Below are 19421 nucleotides of genomic sequence, written 5' to 3' on the forward strand. Positions count from 1 at the left end.
ATTTGTTTAATTTAGGATTAAGAGCTTTAATCCAACTACTTCTTCCCTAATCATATCAAGTTTTTTACCTTTTTATCTTTTCTTTTCGGTTGATGAACCTAATTGTAGGTGTCGATCGTAAGCATTATGTTTAACGTAAGACGCTCGAGTAAAGAAAGAATACATGAATTAACCATGATCACATTCAAATGTTTGATCATGTTCATTTTCAAGCCAACAAGATGTATATTCATTTTCAGATGTTTGATCATAGAAACTCCAAAGTTCAACGTGTTTGGCTTGAAACAATCCTATATAAAATGACCTCTATGTAAATGAGAACAAAACGTTTTGATTTGCAAGATAGTTTTCACTCGTAGGAGCATTTTAAGACAAGCAGATAACGTGGTCATGTTATGTGAAATACCACATTGGTTGGAGAGGAGAACGGAACATTTCTTTTAAAAATGTGGAAACCTCTCCTTAATATACGCCTTTTAAGATCATGAGGCTGACAATGTTATGTAACAGGCAAAAGCGGACAATATCTGCTAGCAATAGACTTATGCTATAACATGTAGTATCAGAGCTAGCCACCGATCGGTGTGCCAGCGAGAACGTTGGGCCTCCAAAAAAGATGGATTGTGAGGCTGACGACGATACGTAATGGATTAAAGTAGACAATATCTGCTATGTAATGCTTCACAAGTTACTCTATATGTCGAGCCCTTTCTCCTTGTTCCATACCGACGATATGAAGGATTGACGCTCGCCCAAGTTAACAAAAAAATCAACATATCAATAAATTATTGTTTTATGCATATATTTCAACATTTAACCACCGTTAGTTGACCTATTAGTGAAGGGTAAATGTGAAATTTCATATTCATAAGAGTAAAATTAATTTCTTTAACGTTGAGAGTCAATTGAAATAATTCATGGTCAAACCAAAATTTAAGACTAGGTCAAACGAATATTTATTTTATTGTCTTAATAAACTTGTTATTATTGCAAATTTAGATATAACTGAAAATAAATTTTAATCTTATTAATTTTTTTTAAACAAAACATTAATTATTTAAAAGTCTGATGCGGGTGAAAATATCGAAGTCTCAATTTTAGAAAAAACGCCAATAGAAATATGAATAGAATATCAAAGTAATAGCTGTTCGGGATTTCAAATTGAATGGTTTTTTACTAAATTACCCTCATGATCCAATTATTTGTTTGCCTTTTGTATTAAGCTAAAAACTTGTGGGTCATGAAGAAAGGACAAACTTTTGGAGAAAAGGCAAATGCATGGCTAAGCTTTGATGTCTAATTTAAACCAACTTCCATTTCAATTCATATTATACTCCAAGGAATTACTCAATTCCTTTTTTCGAATAAGTATGACTCTGAATTACCTTGAGTAAATGGGGGTAACAGTTCAAGTCCACTGTTAATAAATATTGTATGCTCTAACTTGTTACGTATTCTAATAAGTTTTCTACACTTTTATTAAGAATGTTTTGTTCTTCTCTTCGATCAATATTAGGAGTCGGACCGTTGAGCACACGGGAACATGTTTGGAGTGTTGTTTGATAGCCCGGGTCTTCCCTTCTCTCCCCCACGCCCACTATAAACGCCAAGTTGGTTCAACAATAAAGAAATAAAAGGCATGGCCTTTTGGCCCTTTTCCATTTCCCCATTTCTCTCCCTCTTCTTCTTCTTCTTCTTCTTCTTCTTCTTCTTCTTCTTCCAATCCAAAGAAAACATATAAATATTGCAAAAGTTGAAAGGTGGGCAGACACTAAAAGTAGCATTCCAACGAGCAAATACCCCATTTTCAGTCCTCTCCCCCCAAAAAAAAGAGAGAGAAAAACAGAGCTTTAGAGAGAGAGAGAGAGAGAGAGAGAGAGAGAGAGAGAGAGAGAGAGAGAGAGATTTTTCTTGGAAGAATTCAGCATGTAGCTGAGGAAGAAGCTGGGAACTAGCGGGGGAGAGAGACCCATATCTCTGATTTTTCTTCTTCCTTTTCCTTTTGCTTGTTTGTTTCAGCTTTCTGGAAGGGCGGCTTTTGAAGGTCTTTCACACGGCTGATTTTGGGTACTGTTTTGTTTTTTGGGTTTAACTTTAAAGGGTTTTTTGTGGGTTGTGTTCTTCTTCGATCAACTGTGGTGGGTTTTCTTCTTTTTGAGCACAAATTTGCAGAGGACTTTCGGCTACTGGGTCATTTCTGCTGCTAAACTTTCCCTTTTAGGTCTTTTACTGCCTTGCTTCTGTGTTCTTCTGCTGTTCATCCTTAAATTCTTCAGATTAATCCCTTTCTTCTCCTCTTTCTCTCTTGCAAATTGGGGTTTGGTTCAAATTGTCTTGTTTTATTTAGCTATGCTTTGAATCCCTCTGCAATATTAGCTGTTTTTGGTAGGAATTTTGGGTTCCTATGGCCCCCTGGCCTGGGAGGCTAGGGAATGGATTGAACCATTTTGAGGGTTGGTAGGAATTTGGTCTTTACTTTCTGGGTTGGTTCTAGAACTTGATACTCATAATTCTTATGAACTAGGTTCTCTGGTAGCAACTTTGGATCCTATTCTTGTACTTGTGTTCATTGTTCGATGATCGCGACGTCGATTACGTATAAGAAATTCAAGTGAAAATGGCTGCACTTAAGAGCTGAATCTTCCATTTTCATTGTCTTTCAGGGAAACTCTTGATGCAAGTTAGATGGGAAAGAAGGGCAGGTGGTTTTCTGTTCTAAAGAGGTTTTTCACTTGTCATTCAGGAGAGGCAAGTTGGTTCTGAACTTATTTTGACTATCGATGAAATGAACGATGTTATGTTCGTTTATGTAACTCGGTTTGTTTCGATCGTTTATGTCGATGTTGTTGTTTTTGATCTTGAATGTATGAGAATAGAAGGAGAATCTGATCTTTTTTTGTTGTGAACATTGTGGTTTCATGATATAGAAGGATGATAGGAGAAATGAAAGGAAGGGAAATGGGAAAGGAGAGTCTACTTCTTCCTTCATTCCGATCTTTAGAAAGCCGAGCAGTGTCGAGAAAATCTTTAGTGATTTCGAGAGGGAGCAACGAATAGTAGCTTTTCAGCCTCCCACTCCTGAACTACCATCCACACCATCCCATGTACCTCCTCGACCAGCTTCCCCACCGGCCCCTTCCCCTCCTAGAGCTCCTCCTCCTAACGAACCATCTCCCAAGATTTCTCCTCCTCGAGTTGCTTCTCCGCCCCGAGCTTGCTCATCAATAATTGCCAATCATCACGAGGAAGTCTGCGACGTTCCAATAGTCATCAATGATCACGAGGAAGCCAGAGACATTCCATCAGTTGTCAATCATCACGAGGAAGTCAGCAACATTCCAGCAGTCGTCAATCATCATCGCGAGGAAGTCAGTCCAGCAGTCGTCAATCATCATCACAAGGAAGTCAGCAACATTCCAGCAGTCGTCAATCATCATCGCGAGGAAGTCAGCTACGTTCCAGAACCAACAGCGAACCATCTATCTTCGGCCATTAAGATCCAAGCAACCTACAGAGGCTATGTGGTAAGCGTAGTTTTCTTCGTAATTGTTTACCTCGATCTGTATTGATTGAAAATCGGCAAGACCGATAATTTCAACTCCGAAATTTGCAAATGAACTGCTATAATGTTGCAGGCAAGGAAAAGCTTTAGAGCATTGAAGTGTCTGGTGCGGCTTCAAGGCATTGTACAAGGGAATAACGTGAGGCGACAGACTTTGAATGCAAAGAAACAGATGCAGCTGTTGGTTCGGGTGCAGTCTCAGATACAATCACGACGGATCGAAATGATAGAAAACGAGAGGCAACTCCAGGATCATCACAACGATAAAGAAGCTCACAGTACCTTCGATGCAGTACGTTTTCTCGTTTCTTTCAATTGTTGTTTCTCGTGTATTATTATGTCGGAAAGAGTTATCGTTTTAATGGTTCTGAGCTCGGAAAGAGTTATCATACATTGTTTATCTCAATCTTTGGTCTGTAATACTCATGCTCGTGAACATCTGCATAGTCTGAGGGAGGTAACCATGAAAATTGGGATGAAAGCTCACTAACAAAGGAGGAAAAGGATGCCCGATTGCAGAGGAAGGTCGAAGCCGCCATTAAACGAGAACGAGCGAGGGCATATGCATACTCCCAATCCCACCAGGTATCCCCTGTCGAGTTTCGATTATAATCTACATCGGTTGGTAATATGTAGTTTGGAATATATATGCTTATTCTTGCTCACTCGAAAATTGCAGAGAACTACTCCAAGGTTTGGGCAAGATGCTCAAATAGGTACTTGCTCCATGGGAGTTCCTAGGTGGTTGAAATGGTTAGAAGGCCAGTTACCTACCGAAGCTCCTCCGAAACATCCTCTACCGAGACCTGTAACTCCACAGCTGGAGCAGAAGTCGAGCCCGCGAACTCCATCAAGCAACAACAGACGACCGAGTTTCGGCTTAGATGGTAGGGATACGCCCACACCAAAGTCTACAAAAGCAACACCATTCTCGAATTCAAGGCCTGCTTGGTCTCCGCATTGGTCAAGAACCCCTCCAACAGCTAGGTCAAACGTCTCCAGTGATTCGAGATCACGAGGCAGACGAGTATTAACTCCTTTTGAAATGAGGTTAAAGGATGATGACAGCCTTGTAAGCTGCCCTCCATATATGGCACCACATTACATGACTCCGACGATTTCAGCCAAAGCGAAAGTACGAGCGCATAGCAACCCAAGGGAGAGGTTTCCAGGCACACCAAGGAGCGAAGCATCAAGCAGGAGGCAGTCGTTTCCGCCGACTCAAGGTGTTGGATCGTTTAGGAACAGAGGTTTGATGTCACCGAGGACGGAGCAGGCAGCTTTAGACGACAACCAATCTTTACGATCAGTCGGCTTCAGCATCGCCTCGACACCAACTGGAAATAGAAGGAAACCATTTAACAGATTTGTGTGATTTGATTAACCCTTCTTTGTTCTTGTTCCTGTGTTTCTAATGATGATTGAGTGTATTTATTGTTATATGGTTTTGTGTTGCAGAAATACTGATTTGTAATAAGAAACTCAAGGTTTGGAATTGGGATTGGTAATGCCTTTGGCTTTGGGCATATTATGAGTGTAATTTTGGTTCATTTGAACTTCTCTCGATCATTGGGTGTTCGTAATCTAACTCATACGTGCTTATCTCAATCATTCACATGTATAGAAGAGATGGGTCCTCCTCTCAGCGACCCCATCTTGTATAATTTACATCATTTGGGATTTAGGATACTATCCCGGTAGATCATCTTATATATCTATAGAGAGTGGCTTTATCTTGGAAGCTCAAATCATGAAGACACGACCCTAGTAATATACCTGCAAAAAATCCCCCTCACACTTGAGTTCATTTCATGAGGACACGTCTCTAGTAGAATCTCATATGATTTGCATGCAAATTCATATCGTTAGGATATGACTCTATTGTTGAATCACATCATATACATGCAAGGAGTGACCTTGTAGTTGTTAGGGACAATACTAGTAGATCTATATCATATATATACACCGTTAGGGCTTGACTTTAGTAGAATCACATCATATACATGCAAGGAGTGGCGATACAACAATTAGGACACGACCCTAGTAGAATCTGGTACAGTTCTTTCATAAAAAGTACCGTTCTTTTCAGTGCCATTAGTAGCTTTACCTTCAAATACAAAGATGTTGGATATCGATGTGGTGTCTATCAAATACCTCCCGATGCATATAAGTCGGTGAAGCCTCGAGTCTGGAAGATATTAGAGCATACTTTTACTTCAAAAGCTCCTCTCACAAAAGAGGTATAGAGAAGGGTTGTGCAATCAGAGTCGGTCCAGAAAAGAGATAAGTAGTTAATTGGAAAGGGGGAAAGTAATGGGAATGTGGGTATTTGTTTGGTTAGGAGAAGGAAGAAAGAAAGTGAGGGAATGGGCATTTTGGAAATGAGTATCTGTTCTTATTCTATCTCTCTCTCAGCTGCATGGGCGGTGAGTGTTGGACGCCATTCTCAGAATATATTCCAAAACACAAAGCCACAAACCCCAATCCCTCCTCCATGCCAACACCATTCGGCATTCCCCACTTGGCTTTTCCCTATAAATTAGTATTCTTCTATATCAACTCAATGATATCAATGCGAGCTTGTAATAAGATCAAGAATGGGCGATGAAGGAAGGGTGGTGGAGCATGGGAATGAAGAGGGCGGTGTTGTAGCCAAGGATGACTTGCCTGCATACAACACTCAACAAAATAACACACACAGTGGTGGTGTGTGGTGTGTGGTGTGTGGTGTGTGGTGTGTGGTGTGGTTTGTGCAGGCAGTCTCCTTGGCTAATATCACACCCTCTTATCTCTCATGTTCCACCATTATTCCAAGCTTCTTCTCAACCCCTCTGCCTAGCTGCCTATCTTTTTTTCTTACCAAATTCCCATAGGTATTTTGCACATTTCAATCCCTCTGCTAGCTGCACCTTGTTCAGCATTTGCTTTCAAGTATAAATTTTACAGGGTTCGTGCATTATTGTGGATGTACTTTTAGTAACACCCTTATCCCACCCCTAATAGATATTGTCTACTTTAGCTCGTTATGTATCGCCGTCAATCTTGCAAATTTAAACGCGTCTATTAAGGAGAGGTTTCCACACTCTTATACGGATCTCACATGGACGTATGTTTTTGATGCTATCCTTTTTCAAAAGGTACTACTGAAAGCCTTTTTTTTTTAATTTCTAAAGGAATGTTATTAGCAGATTCGGAAATATTTCTTGCTCATTTTTAAACTAAATCCTATTAGGTTGTTTCTCTAGTAATATTATAAGTCTCCTCCTATATGCATTGTCACTCTTAGTCCAAGTCCATTTATGATTGGACGATGAAAATGGGTTCATATGAGTGTAGTGAAACCATGAAACTAGAAGAATTAGCCAAAGGTTGTGTAAGTAATAAAGAGTTTTGAAAGAATGAGTTCCATTATGGTGATCAATTACTAATGACAAACGTAAACTCACCCGAACACTCTATAATTGAAAGATCATCAAATAGCTGGATATCTTAACACCAAATTTACTTATCATCAATAAAAGATCCAAAGAGAAGATTCTTAGTTGTTGAGTTGGTGAAACTAATCACCACTTGAAGACCATCAAGTAAATCTCACAAAAATGCTGTGGTGAGAGCTCGGCGCCAAAGGGCTGGATGACCAACACAATGAATCATAACATTCTACTCTATGGCTCGCTTAGTTCAAAGATGCAGGCATGTCTTAAGGGCGTCTGCCTATCTCTTGTGGGTCAAAAATTACTTCAAAAAGACCTAATTTTTCATTTTGTGGTGCGTCAGTTGAGACTATGAAAACTACATTGAGAATGAGAGCTTCTCGGGTGTTCAAAAAGTTGTTCCAAACTCGCATTCAAAAAGAAGTGCATCTTAAGAGTTAAATGAGATCATGAAATGAACAATAAACAATTAGGATAGAATAGCACTTAGTTGTGTGCACTGTTATTTAAATTACTTTTATAATAAGTACTTCACAGGATGACCATAAATGGCTTTTACTTTCTCTATACCAACAAGCTTCTCCTCCTAATGGGGTAGCACAGACAAAACAGAGAGGTATAACAAATCACACAAGAAATTTTAACCTCATTTCCTGCCTTCTGCTACCCCTCAGAACTGAAGATGGGTCAAGCCATTCCTCCACCGGTTGCCGTCCTGATTATCTGAAACAGAGCTGCCCATTTCAAGCAGCGGAACAAAAGATCATTAGCGAAGTATACAATTCATTGATAAAAGTGAAGACGCACTAGCTTCTGCTGGGAGGAAACCTCATCAGCCATCATCGACAATCATTCAAATTTTCAATATGTTAAACCATTCATGGAAATTGTTCAATTGCCCTCTGTTGAACCAGTAAAATGTCAATAAAACTGAATCCTTGGCAATTTTGGCCTTATTCTACGCCCCCTTCAAAAAGACATCATGAAAATCCGAGCAAAAATGGATGGATTGCTAGCTACCATGATTCCTTCGACCCACAATTACGAACAAACGTTACAGCGTATATTCATGATCTTTCAATTTGGGTCTTCATAAGAATTTGAAGAGCGGACTTAGATATCATGTTATTCTCGGTTAGATTAAAGTAAATTTGATTCTTAAACATATTTTTAGAAACAACCACGCAGAAACTCGAATGGCATGATAAGAAAACCAGAATATGCCAAAATATACGCACAAGCAGATAAAAGAGAGGAAAGAGGAATTCAACAATCATTATCTCGAAGAGCGAGCAAGGAAAAACTCACATGATCCAATGACGACAAAAACGAAGAATCCAAGAAGAAGAGGGCCAACGGGGTAGTCCTTTCCCTTCTTCGTAGCAGTCTCGGGCACGGCCCCTCTCTTCAAAATGTTCTTCTCGAACCTCTCAACCTTCCTATCCGCAAAACGCCGTGATGTCGTCTGAAATTCCCAAAAAATCAAAATCATAAATCGAAAACGAAAATCACATCAAATCCGGAAACAAAATCTAAACATCAAACCACAGATCAAATCTGCAACACAAAACCCTAGAGGAGAAAAGAATCGAAGGTAAGGAAGAAGAATGGATTAGAAGAAGAAAGGTAAATTACCATTTGAGAGAGGGAGATCTGAGAGGAGGAAACGAAATGGAGAAGAAAAATGGAGGCGAGTCTAGAAAACGCGGCGAATTCCTCACATTTATCTATGAACAAATCAGGATTTCATCTGTTTCCTGGCTGTTTTCAGCTCGCAATTTTGAAATTCAACGAGTAGTGATAACACGTATACTAGCATACGTGGCAAACAATAATTGGTTGCTTATACGCCACGTTGACTAGTTCTTGTGTCCGCGTCAAACCATGGGAACCAGAGTTATGGCAACCCGCCGCCGGGCCGCTATTATTCAATATTTGTATTTCAATTGTTTTAAATTCTCAATTTTTCTCACATTTTAAATTAATAAATTTCAATTAATCGTCTAATAAAATTTTATTATATCATATTACTAATTTTATTATTATTAAAAAATTAAATAATGTCCGGTTAAACATAAAATTGAAAATTAAAAACTTACCAACCAAAAATAGACTTAATATTCTTAGTAATAATATTTTAATCAAAATTATAAAATAAATTGCAAAAATTATCGTAAATGATAATTATTAAAGTATTAATTTTATATTTAATTAATTTATAAAGTACTAACCATAATCTCGCCAGAATGAGCAATTGACTTGAGTCTCAAACGACCAACTTAGCCTCAAATCAAACCAAAACCTGGAAGACTGTGTTATGTTTTACAGACCTCAAATCCTTCCAAATAATTTTAACCAAACTGACATTAATCTCGAATCCTTTGAACTCTATGATAGGCGTCGAATGCAGTCCATCAAAGCGTCTGTGTGTTCGGGCTTCCCGGCAGTCACACGAACATACCCTTTCAATTCTTTCTTGTCGTAGTGACGAATCATCACTCCCATTTTGGCCAGGTCCTCCTGCATTGAAATTTAGCAGTCATTTTCAGAATGGCACAAGAAAAAACAGGTGAATGTTGAATTCGATGACATTCAAAACAACAACACAGATTCTTCGAGCGCAGCAGCGATAAAACGATATAACAAATGAAGACAGTCGTTTTACCTTCAGTTTCTTCGCATCCATTCCTGATGTAACCTCGCAAAGGATGAAATTGGAGTGACTAGGATATGGATTCAAGAATGGCACATCCTTTAGAAGGTTAAAGAGCCTCTCGCGTTCATGTACCAAAGCATTTTTCACCTTCTGCAAGAGATAGATAGAAAGCTCATATTACAAATGGATCGAGCACCAATATAATTTTTCCTTTCTACCAAGTATTTCTTCACGATTCTTTTATTTGATGATCTTCTAGTTGATTCAAGATCTGGGTGATTCACCCCAATTAACTAGTGCCGAAATAGGCCGAGAATCCAAAATGACGGCACAACACAAGACGCCATACCCCCAAAGGCACCGCTTTGCCATCCACTCTGGTTTCATCCCGAACTTCTCCTTGACCCGTCCTCTTTGATTTAGATTGTGGGGCATTCAATGCACTTGATGTAGAAGAGGCTTTCCCGTGGGCTAGGCTAGACATGACCTTTAACATTTAGTTGTCGAAAAACTCTATTTTCATCATAGATAGATGGCCACCATAGGACTTGAACCCATTTCCACAAGTATCTTACTTCCCGAATACCACTAAGTCAACCCATAGAGGTTATCAAGTAAACATTGAAGCTAAAGGAATACATCCAACAAGTGTTAATCGAGAAAGTTAACCTCTAAGTAGGAAGGGTTCAGCAATGCTGCACATGCAGCAATTTCAGCAGCAACAGACACATTATATGGTTGCTTCGCTCGCCAAAGATATTCAATGATACTCAAAGGAAATGCTCCATAACCCACACGAAGTCCAGCTAAGCCTGCAGTTTTACAAGCAAAGATCTTGAAGATCTCACATAAATTATAGCAAACATACTAGCTAGCTAGTGACCAGGTTGCCAAGAATAGAATTGGATAACACAAGGATCATCAACAAACTGGTAGTGTACAGTTAAACAAGTAAAATGTCCTTAATATAATGGTTGAAAAAACTGAGGAAGATTATACACCTGCTCTTTTGCTAAAAGTTCGAAGGACAATCAAATTATCATATTTCTTCACCCACTGCATCTTTGATTCAATTGAAGAAAACTCTATATATGCTTCATCTAGGACAACCAGTATGGGGAGCTCAAGAATTTTCAAGAGAACTTCATCACTAATTACACTGTAAACAAGTAAAAGTAAGTCATAGATTAAGAAAATGGAAGAAATATGACTCAATTGAAAGTTTAACACGTTTAAAAATCAATCAAAATGGTCTTTCTTTCACATCACGTATAGAAAATTTCACTCCATTCGTAATTTGCAAAGTTTATTCTAGAGGATAGAGAATCTCGTGTCCAGTAAGAACATTGTGGAGCAGAAAATAGCTCCTAGATCTGAAATAAATTATCAGCAAGGATAGCTTTGTAATCTAGAGCATAAGCATGAAAAGAGTACAGATGATTGTCATATCGTTCTTGAGCAGGTATGATTTGCCGAATCATGTAGCACATGCTTAATTGTGTAAAAAGCGAGATAGGTCAAAGAGTGCGCAAGAACACGGATAAGGATACAGACAAAGAGTTACCTCCCATCTGGGTTATTAGGAGACGTGAGGAATATGCACTTCGGTTTTTCCTTATCAACAGTATCTTTGATGAGATCCACATTCAAGGAAAAATCTGGGTTCCTTGGAACTACAGAGTACCATAGGTAACATATATTGCAAAACTGTATGTGAGGAAAGCAACATATGCAGATAAGTAGATTCAAATGCCAGACCATTAAGAGATAAATATGGTGACTTTGATAGCTTAAAAGATTACTCCTTAAAAGGAAGAAATTAAAATAAAAAAGTGATAAATAATTAGATAGCTACCTTTAAGGACAAGAGCACCATTAACAGCAGCATCAAATTCATACATCGTGAAGGTAGGAGGGCAGTCTACAATTTTGTCACCAGGGTCCAACACACATCTACAACAATATTTCAGGAGACGAAGAAAAGGTTAGAAGAAGAAAATATTCAAATTTAACTCATAAACAAGACATAGATGATTCAGTTTTAACCGCATAATCAGATCAATGAGCTCATCTGCACCACATCCCACGAGAATATAGTCAGATTCAAGACCAGAATCTATGGCAAGTGCAGCCCGCAATTGACGACTTTCAGGATCAGGATAGACGTATGGGAATTTCAATGTTCCCAATGCCTCAAGAACCTACTAACAACCCAATATTATTGTTTGCATGATGTAAAACTAATAGTAAAAAATAGTTGGCAGGTGCAATGAAGAAAGATAACTTCCCTGTGATAAAATTTTATTTTATTTTATTTTTTGTTTTAATATCAAACTTTCATGGAGAATAAATGAAAGCATGCAAGTTCAATATCCCACAAAAAAGTAATAAATAAATAAATAACCAAATTCCTTTAAAAAGAAGCATAAGAGCATTGAATTATTCAAACTTCAACACATTCAAGTTTCTTATCACAAGAGTTCCCACGAAAGGCTCAGTTGATCCCATGAATCGAGCAACTGACTTGGTGATACTTTTATGAAACAGATTTGACAATTCTTCAGTAAACCAAGATTCTCTGTAAAGGGTATCATCATGTAGGCAAGCAACAGTACTCACCTCAGGGGGAGGACCATAAGGATTTTCATTTGCATCTAATTTTATAATATCCTCAGGCTTCCTTCCAAGACGCGTTGACAATACCTACAGCCAATGAAATTTTAGATCCATCTTGAAAGCTTATAACATCTGTACTAGTTTTAGTATAAATCATCACAGTTTTGTGGGAGTAAACCCTCAAGTCAAAAGAAATTCAAGTCATTATCAGCACAATCAAGTCCAAAGCTGGCAACTATACTTCCACTATGTCATTAAATTTTACCAACGGATTAATTGACAATGCGATTATGGAAATCATGAAGAGAAAATAAAGAACCTCGACTGAGACATCTAAATCTCATTAATTTATACATCAGCCCTTGACTAGTGCTCTGCAACCACAAGGCAAAGGAGGAGCAGCACCAACATTTTTTTTTTATGCCCATAAGTGTCTAAATTACATGCATCCCACTAATCGTACGGCAAGAATTACCTCTACATCATTTGGTTGTCAAGAAACTAAAAGAATTCTAACCTAAGCATGAGGTTACCTCTACTCTTCGCCACATCCCCAGGGCATGTTTTATTTAGTCTAACAATTGTAGGGTGGGGATCGACCTATCGAGATTTTGTGATGGGAATAGATGTCTTATCCATTAAGCTATGCTTGCATTGGAACGCCCAATTGTCACTTGGTCAACTTCGGGTGGTTAGCACCAAGATAATAACGCAAACAAACTAGCTAGCTAGAAATGGGTAATAACAGGGCAGAGATCAACATGTTGCACCTCAAAAGGGAGAATGGGCTGATAAGGAGACAACTTTCTCAAATGGGGTCGAATGAAAGAGTCACCAGTCAACCTTTGCTGACTCTTATGGACCTGTTCAACTGGAATTTGAGATGTCATGGAAACAACCCCCTTCCTTCTACTAGCAACTGAGCAATTGAGACGCAATGCCTCAGGTCCTGGAAGGCTAGCCTTCACTTTAGTCAGACAATAAGGGTTTGAAATATCGATCACACCCATCAATTTCTGCACAAAAATGGCAAAATAAAAATGAAATTCGGATCATTCAAAATTGCGGCATTATGGATAGTAAGCGATAGGATGAGTGAGTGTTAAAGAGCGATTATCATAATAGGAGAGTAAGAAACACAACGATCAAAATGGAAATGAAATGAGGATGAAACAAAACAAAATCACGCGATAACATCGAAGTTGGAAAGAAAAATAGGAACAAATAAATAAATTTGATCAGCGCAGAACTCTGAAAATAATATATAATAAAATAGATAGAAAAAGAAAGGGGGAATCAGGGGGGAAATTATATATAATATATAATTAATTAACAAGATTAATGCGTTTTTCAGGTGAGAAGAGAGAAATGGATGGAGATTAGAAGAATACCAGTAGCAATAAGGGAGTAAAAAATCAGTGTAAAACCACTAAGAGGGAGGCTGCAGCAGCACGAACGGAGGAGATAGTACACTGGCGGCGCACGAGCGGAAGAAAGACGACGGAGGCGGCAAAAGGGGAAAAAGAGGCGGCGGCGACGCTGAGGCTGAACTGCTGAAACAGAGGAGACGGCGCGAAGAAGAAAATGAAAAATAAATGACGTGGAGCACCGATAAAAGAGCTAGGGATTTCCACTTTCTTTTATTCATTTTTATTTTTATTATTAAAAAAAAAAAGGCTGATGTATATTAATTTTCAATAAATATGTTTTAATTTTATCTTTTTTAATAAATTACTNTTTTGATTCCCATGATTTTAGCTTGGATTTTATTCCATTTATCCCCTTTTTCTTTTAATCAAATTTCTTTCACATTTTTTTTTCANTAAAATTAATATGAAAAAGATTAAATTTTATCATCCTAGCCTTTATAAAGGCTAAATTCTATTTATAAATTTTTTTTTTATTAAATTATAAGAATGGAGTTCTGAATTACATTTTATATTTATATTTGTCTTTACTCAATATAACCACTTTATCATATATATATATATATATATATATCATTTAAATTTTAGTATTTTACCCTAAATCTTTCAACCATAAAACTTATGAAGAGCATATTACAAGTCATCCCAAACTCAAATTGCATTTAATTTAACATGAACTTGTATCACTATAGCCTTATGAACATCACCGATACCGAAAAAGCGTATTGAAACAACGAGTTCTATAGCTGTGGTAGTTTCGAAGTAAACTCGCGAATTCTAACGAACTTAGAATTCATGAGTTGAGTAAAGCCAATACATCATCATCCATCAAGCTTAATCCCATCCCCACCCATTTCCCCAACTTACTTCACTCGTATCAACAGAGAGAGACTGTAACCAATGTCAAAAGCTTCACTTAAAGCTGCTCATCGGTGTCACTGCATAAATAAAACGCATGTGTTAGGATGGAATGCCCAAAAGTATAAAACAGAGAACTCAAGAAAGCAAAAAACCTGATTCTCATCAAAACAATGCCTCTGGTATGTTCAAAATGCATCCTCTTCATTAACTTTAAATGAAACAGGAACCCGAGTCGGGAGAAAGCAGCAAAAAGTCGCTCTAAAAGTGGGAGAAAATTGGTTCCTAATCAGTGGTATTGTCAAAATTATGATCAGCTCAACATATGAAGACCATTATGTCAGGCAATCCTGTGAGAAATGATAAAGAAACAATAATAATGTGCTTCAGCAGAAGAAAAGGAGACTTTGGAAGTAATTACTTACCCATGCTTACTTGAGTAGTAGGTCGAAAACTGATGACTCTGAGTATAACAGCTATGGGAGGGAATATATACAGAACTTGCAAAACCGAGGAATGGAGTTCGTTTTAGCGTGTAATATACACGAAGGAGCGGAGCTTCCTCGAGCGGCTACAGTGACATAAAAAAATGTATAGATTAACCTTCTAACAGATCTTTAAGTTAAAAGGTATAATAACATCAAAAGGTATGATTTACAAGTACGGATCCCCATCTAACAGATCCTTGGAGGAGGAAAAGAGCAAGTCAGAACGCTAAAGATGTCAACTATGTCCAATCAGCTTCCACAAAGTTTACCAGTCATATCCACGGGGAACAAATAATCCAATGTTCAAGAAACTTGCATTTCATTGGTGTGCATCGTCTTACTGGCCAGTTTAAGTTCTAGGACATCTTCCACTACAGGCTTCACTATATCCTCTTTTCTTGCTTCCCTGGGTTTCTTTTCCATCTTTTCATCACTAATATCTACCATCTTGGTGGCAGAACTTTGTAACTTCAAGTCCTCAATCTCTATGAATTCTTCCTTGGGGGTCTCTACGATGTGAAGAAGGTCAACTGGAGTGGCTGCAGGGTCCAGTTCCCTGCAACCTTTGGGAGCATTTGGGGATTCTTGACCTGTAAGCAAATGTGAAGGTACGAGATGAGAAAATCGAAACATCTCATCTTTTGGTATCCTTCTTACATGGTTTGGGTCCAAATCCCGATGAAATACCGCCTTGAAACCAGCCACTTTGATGAGGGGAGTTATGATAACTCCAAGTTCTTCGCTATTATCCTCGAGAACTTCTACCATGTCATACTTGTGTATTACCTTGTCTGATGTCAGTTCATTCCAATCAGGGGACCAATTCCTATAGAGAGCCCAAACATCTCCCTTTCTGGGATATATGCAAATGTCTCCGTATGTGCCTTTTGACCATCTGACCTTGTGAGAAAAAGCATTAATGGAGCTATAAATCTCACACCTCCCAGTTCTAAAACCCCCACACGTTTTTGGAAAACCAGAGCTAACCCAGCTCAGTGCACCCAATTCATAGTTGATTATTGAGTTTAGCCAACGAATCTGCATTTTAAACGGGTTCAAAGATACTACACTATGAATCCAGGCATAACGTCGAGGCATGCCATCATGATCGTCATAAGCAGCCCAGATCTGATTGTCTCTGAAAGAGCTTTCAGTACGGTCTCTATCAAAATTGTGAAAATCTGAATCAGGGACATCAATTAACATTGTTTCTGCATCACTGGAACTTGAATTGCTAGGAAAATCAACCACTGACGGTGATTCCCTCTTTGAATTCAGAAGTTCGATCGATACGTCATTATTGTGCTTTTCACCACTCACAGGAGATGTTTCTCTCTTCCTAGTTACCTTCTCATTCCCGTTTCCCTCTTTGACCATAGCATTAGTTGACATTGTTGACTTCAATTCACATAACATCTTCCTCATTTCCTTCTTGGCCTTCTCGATTAATAAATTCTGAATTTCACTAAGAGAGACATCCTGAGAGCTCTTGAGTGTGGTATTTTCTTTTATATTACCCTGTGTACAACCAGACAGATTGACCAGCTTAGTCCTTTCCATAGCTTTCAACTGATCGGTTATATTTCTTGCATGGGAGCTAGAAGAAATGTCATCTATACCTCTTCTTCTTTTTACAGCACCAGAGTAGCCTGAAGATGAAGCACCAGGGGCCTTCTTAGACGTATGATGCTTTCTTCGTTCCACTCTTTTGGCAGCTTGTGCCTCCTCACGTTCCCTTTTCACTTTCTCATATGCCTGCTGAACTACAGTTGCAGCTTGAGCAGCAGATGAAGCACCACCCGTTCTTGAGAAGGGACCCCACTGAAAGGTGTTTTGGCTATGTGTAGAGTGATTCGATTCACCTGCTCCCGTGTATGATGATGAGGCTATATTACTCTTCTCTCGACTATATGCAGTTTTACTTCCACTTTGATGATTTGGCTTTGTAAAATCCCATCCATTAGACTTCACACCATTTGAAGGGGGTGGTGGTGTTTCTATAGCAAAAAATGGCTCATGACAGTTGGGGCAAAGAAGATTATGATTTAGATAGATTCTGAGATACTCATACTGCATCTTGCACCGATGGCACACAGTCCAAAAGGTTGTTGGCCTTGGTTTCTGAGATGAAGCTGAAGCATAATCTGGTCGGGATGCATTTTTCTGTCCCTTCATACTCGACGTAGGAGCATTTTTTGTGAAATTGTAAAAACCATTTCTCCCAGATTGTGAAGATGAGTTCCCTCTCGAAGTCGAAACAGTTCTGTTGACTCTACCATTCCTCTTCTGGTCATATACCACTCTTTTCGCTTTATCCGACAGCATACTCCAAGCCTGAGAAATAAGCTTAAAAGCCCCATCAGCTCCAATCGACTTGTTTTTATCGGGGTGAAGAATAAGAGCTAGCTTCCTGTAGTGCTTCCTGACTGTTTCCTCATCAGCTCGTGGATCCACACCGAGCATCGCGTACCAATCTACTTCTCCGTTGACCTTATTTTCTGCAGAAATATAGACATCGAGCGTAGCTAACATTTGAGAGATACCCTCAAGTCCTGGAAATAAATTTTGTGCCTTCAAAGCAAGTTTTTTAGCCCCCGTAATGTCCTTGGCTGTAAATTTCTCCTCGGCTTTTTCTTTCGCCCGTGCTGCCTCATCTTTATTACACTCCATTATTTCCTGCCTCTACACACTTGCCTGCTTTGTTTTCTTATTAAAACAGCAGGCCTTTTTGTTTACTATAAAAACTTCAGCAACCACGTATTAGACTCCCTGACCAAACGTTTCCTCATACTTCAAAAGGAAATGTGTTCATATCACTGCCATTGAGCATCAATGGAGAATCAAACTGCCATAGAAGAAACATTACCCTCAACCTTTGGTTCACTATGTAAAACACAAAAGTATTGTCTGCTAGCCATACACATCGAATTACATAATATAAAAGCATAAAGCTATGATAAAATCATTGGGGTGTGGTGAGGGAGAAACAAAACCAAAAACCACCAAGGAATTGAGAAGAAAATTTGTAACATTTTCATGTCCCTTAACACAGATTGTTACATTAAAATGGTACATACTCAACAAGGAGGCAACAAAACATAATCTAACCACCTAAACACGACAACAAAAGAAAAAGGACAACCTAAAAATATCATAATGCAAACGAAAACACAAAAAATATTCACATTGCATTCATATGGAACAAAACCAAAATCGAGATAAAAGGCCAATACCCGCATGACGAAGCTCGGCGATGGAATTTCACATACAGCAGTAATTTCACACCACATATAACGCAACAACGACCAGATATTCCGCCGCGCAACCCTGAAAACGAAGAAAGATCCCTCAATAGAACCTTTGGAAAGAACAACTCGAATCGAATGCTTTTGGAGAGGTTTAAAGCAATCGAAAATCTTTCTTCCTTCCGCCGCGGATCAGAGGCAACCGAAATCGCAGCGGATTCTTCAACAGAAATTGCTCAACTCGCCCCACCGGTCTCTCGGTTACCGATTCTTCTCGGTATCGTCAGTTTGATCGAAATTGATGAGGAATTTGAAGGAGCCTAACAAAATAGTTGTGCATGGGGCAATCGGCATGCCCAAAATGCTGTTCTTCCAAGGCTGTTGATGGGAGGACGGAACATACCTGGACTGTATGAATCGACTGCATCGTTCTTTGATAAAAATAACTTTTTTTTCGCGAGTATATTTCCAATTTGGTCATCAAATTAAAAAAAAAAAAAGTTAAATTAATAATAATACACAAACTTTCCAATTTTTTCAATAATATTATTAAAGTTTTTTTTTAAAATATTAAAAAAAATGTTTATAGTTAGTTTTTTTTATGTATGGATACTTTATTTGTTTTAAAAATACTAATTTTGGAAATTTTTATTTATATAAATCAATTTTTTCTTTTTTAATGATAAAAAAAATACTCTTACCATATTATTGTATTTAAAAAATACCGTTAATTTTTTAAAAGGAATTAAATAAATAATTATTATCGTAAATATATGGACGAAATCGTGTATTTACATCTCATACAAATCTATTACTTCAATTAGAAAATAAACTTTTTAAATTTTTTTCTAAAAATACAACGAATTAATGTAAGTTTATCATAAATTTTTAAACAAACTTTCATTCACTTTCCAAAGTTAAGATTAAACTGAAATATATTTCAAAATTGAGACTAAAAACGTATTTTTTTTTAAACTTTTATTAGACAGCCAAATAAACTTTTTTAATTTATAAATTTATATATAATAATTTAACTTATTAAATTTTTTTATTATATACAAAATTGAAAGTTTTGAGACCTATTAAATATTTGTAATTTAATCTCTATCGTTGACGTCATTCTTATAATATTAAC

At 37.9% G+C, this 19421-nt stretch overlaps 4 protein-coding genes across 12 annotated transcripts; 1 reads left to right on the forward strand and 3 right to left on the reverse strand.

Annotated features, from left to right (window-relative positions):
• The first annotated feature begins 1620 nt into the window (after positions 1–1620).
• On the forward strand, positions 1621–5131 carry LOC111800309 (protein IQ-DOMAIN 14-like). Of its 4 annotated transcripts, none has more exons than XM_023683939.1 (7): positions 1621–2067; positions 2664–2748; positions 2928–3365; positions 3402–3524; positions 3636–3854; positions 4010–4147; positions 4242–5131. In XM_023683939.1, the coding sequence occupies exons 2-7, from the start codon at positions 2686–2688 to the stop codon at positions 4935–4937; spliced, it is 1677 nt and encodes a 558-aa protein (XP_023539707.1). In that variant the 5' UTR covers positions 1621–2067; positions 2664–2685; the 3' UTR covers positions 4938–5131. The 4 variants fall into 4 exon arrangements, with proteins under 4 accessions (XP_023539707.1, XP_023539708.1, XP_023539705.1 ...); XM_023683940.1 differs by having other exon boundaries at positions 2928–3337; positions 3374–3524; XM_023683937.1 differs by having other exon boundaries at positions 2928–3524.
• Positions 5132–7446: 2315 nt separating this feature from the next.
• On the reverse strand, positions 7447–8788 carry LOC111799669 (stress-associated endoplasmic reticulum protein 2-like). Its single transcript, XM_023683104.1, has 3 exons — positions 8632–8788; positions 8305–8461; positions 7447–7730 (listed from the first exon to the last, which is right to left on the reverse strand). Exons 1-3 carry the CDS (start codon positions 8632–8634, stop codon positions 7684–7686), a joined length of 207 nt encoding a protein of 68 aa, XP_023538872.1. The 5' UTR covers positions 8635–8788; the 3' UTR covers positions 7447–7683.
• A 435-nt stretch (positions 8789–9223) lies between these two features.
• On the reverse strand, positions 9224–13868 carry LOC111801071 (histidinol-phosphate aminotransferase, chloroplastic-like). Of its 2 annotated transcripts, none has more exons than XM_023685040.1 (10): positions 13660–13868; positions 13039–13284; positions 12272–12355; positions 11699–11853; positions 11508–11605; positions 11217–11325; positions 10654–10811; positions 10322–10464; positions 9662–9802; positions 9224–9516 (listed from the first exon to the last, which is right to left on the reverse strand). In XM_023685040.1, the coding sequence occupies exons 2-10, from the start codon at positions 13276–13278 to the stop codon at positions 9385–9387; spliced, it is 1260 nt and encodes a 419-aa protein (XP_023540808.1). In that variant the 5' UTR covers positions 13279–13284; positions 13660–13868; the 3' UTR covers positions 9224–9384. The 2 variants fall into 2 exon arrangements, 1 of the variants encoding a protein (XP_023540808.1); XR_002816075.1 differs by lacking the exon at positions 9224–9516 and adding an exon at positions 10002–10128.
• Positions 13869–14328: 460 nt separating this feature from the next.
• Positions 14329–18715, reverse strand: LOC111799609. 5 transcript variants are annotated; one of them, XM_023683017.1, is made up of 5 exons: positions 18275–18715; positions 15311–17886; positions 14979–15124; positions 14709–14838; positions 14329–14633 (listed from the first exon to the last, which is right to left on the reverse strand). In XM_023683017.1, the coding sequence occupies exon 2, from the start codon at positions 17709–17711 to the stop codon at positions 15345–15347; it is 2367 nt and encodes a 788-aa protein (XP_023538785.1). In that variant the 5' UTR covers positions 17712–17886; positions 18275–18715; the 3' UTR covers positions 14329–14633; positions 14709–14838; positions 14979–15124; positions 15311–15344. The 5 variants fall into 5 exon arrangements, with proteins under 5 accessions (XP_023538785.1, XP_023538784.1, XP_023538786.1 ...); XM_023683016.1 differs by having other exon boundaries at positions 14333–14633; positions 14709–14903; positions 14989–17886; XM_023683018.1 differs by having other exon boundaries at positions 14333–14633; positions 14709–14814; positions 14979–17886.
• Positions 18716–19421: the final 706 nt, after the last annotated feature.

The sequence above is a fragment of the Cucurbita pepo genome, chromosome LG08, assembly GCF_002806865.2.
Source record: "Cucurbita pepo subsp. pepo cultivar mu-cu-16 chromosome LG08, ASM280686v2, whole genome shotgun sequence".
Classification (NCBI taxonomy): domain Eukaryota; kingdom Viridiplantae; phylum Streptophyta; class Magnoliopsida; order Cucurbitales; family Cucurbitaceae; genus Cucurbita; species Cucurbita pepo.

Coding starts and splice junctions, on each gene's coding strand:
- LOC111801071 (XM_023685040.1), bottom strand. CDS start 13,278: ATGGGTGTGATCGATATTTCAAACCCTTATTGTCTGACTAAAGTGAAG. Junction 11,326..11,507: donor TGGTGCTCTTGTCCTTAAAG/GTAGCTATCTAA, acceptor GGTACTCTGTAG/TTCCAAGGAACCCAGATTTT. Junction 10,465..10,653: donor AACTTTTAGCAAAAGAGCAG/GTGTATAATCTT, acceptor GTAAAACTGCAG/GCTTAGCTGGACTTCGTGTG.
- LOC111800309 (XM_023683937.1), top strand. CDS start 2,686: ATGGGAAAGAAGGGCAGGTGGTTTTCTGTTCTAAAGAGGTTTTTCACT. Junction 2,749..2,927: donor TCACTTGTCATTCAGGAGAG/GCAAGTTGGTTC, acceptor TTCATGATATAG/AAGGATGATAGGAGAAATGA. Junction 3,525..3,635: donor CAACCTACAGAGGCTATGTG/GTAAGCGTAGTT, acceptor ATAATGTTGCAG/GCAAGGAAAAGCTTTAGAGC.
- LOC111799669 (XM_023683104.1), bottom strand. Junction 7,731..8,304: donor TTTTGTCGTCATTGGATCAT/GTGAGTTTTTCC, acceptor TGAAATGGGCAG/CTCTGTTTCAGATAATCAGG.
- LOC111799609 (XM_023683017.1), bottom strand. CDS start 17,711: ATGGAGTGTAATAAAGATGAGGCAGCACGGGCGAAAGAAAAAGCCGAG.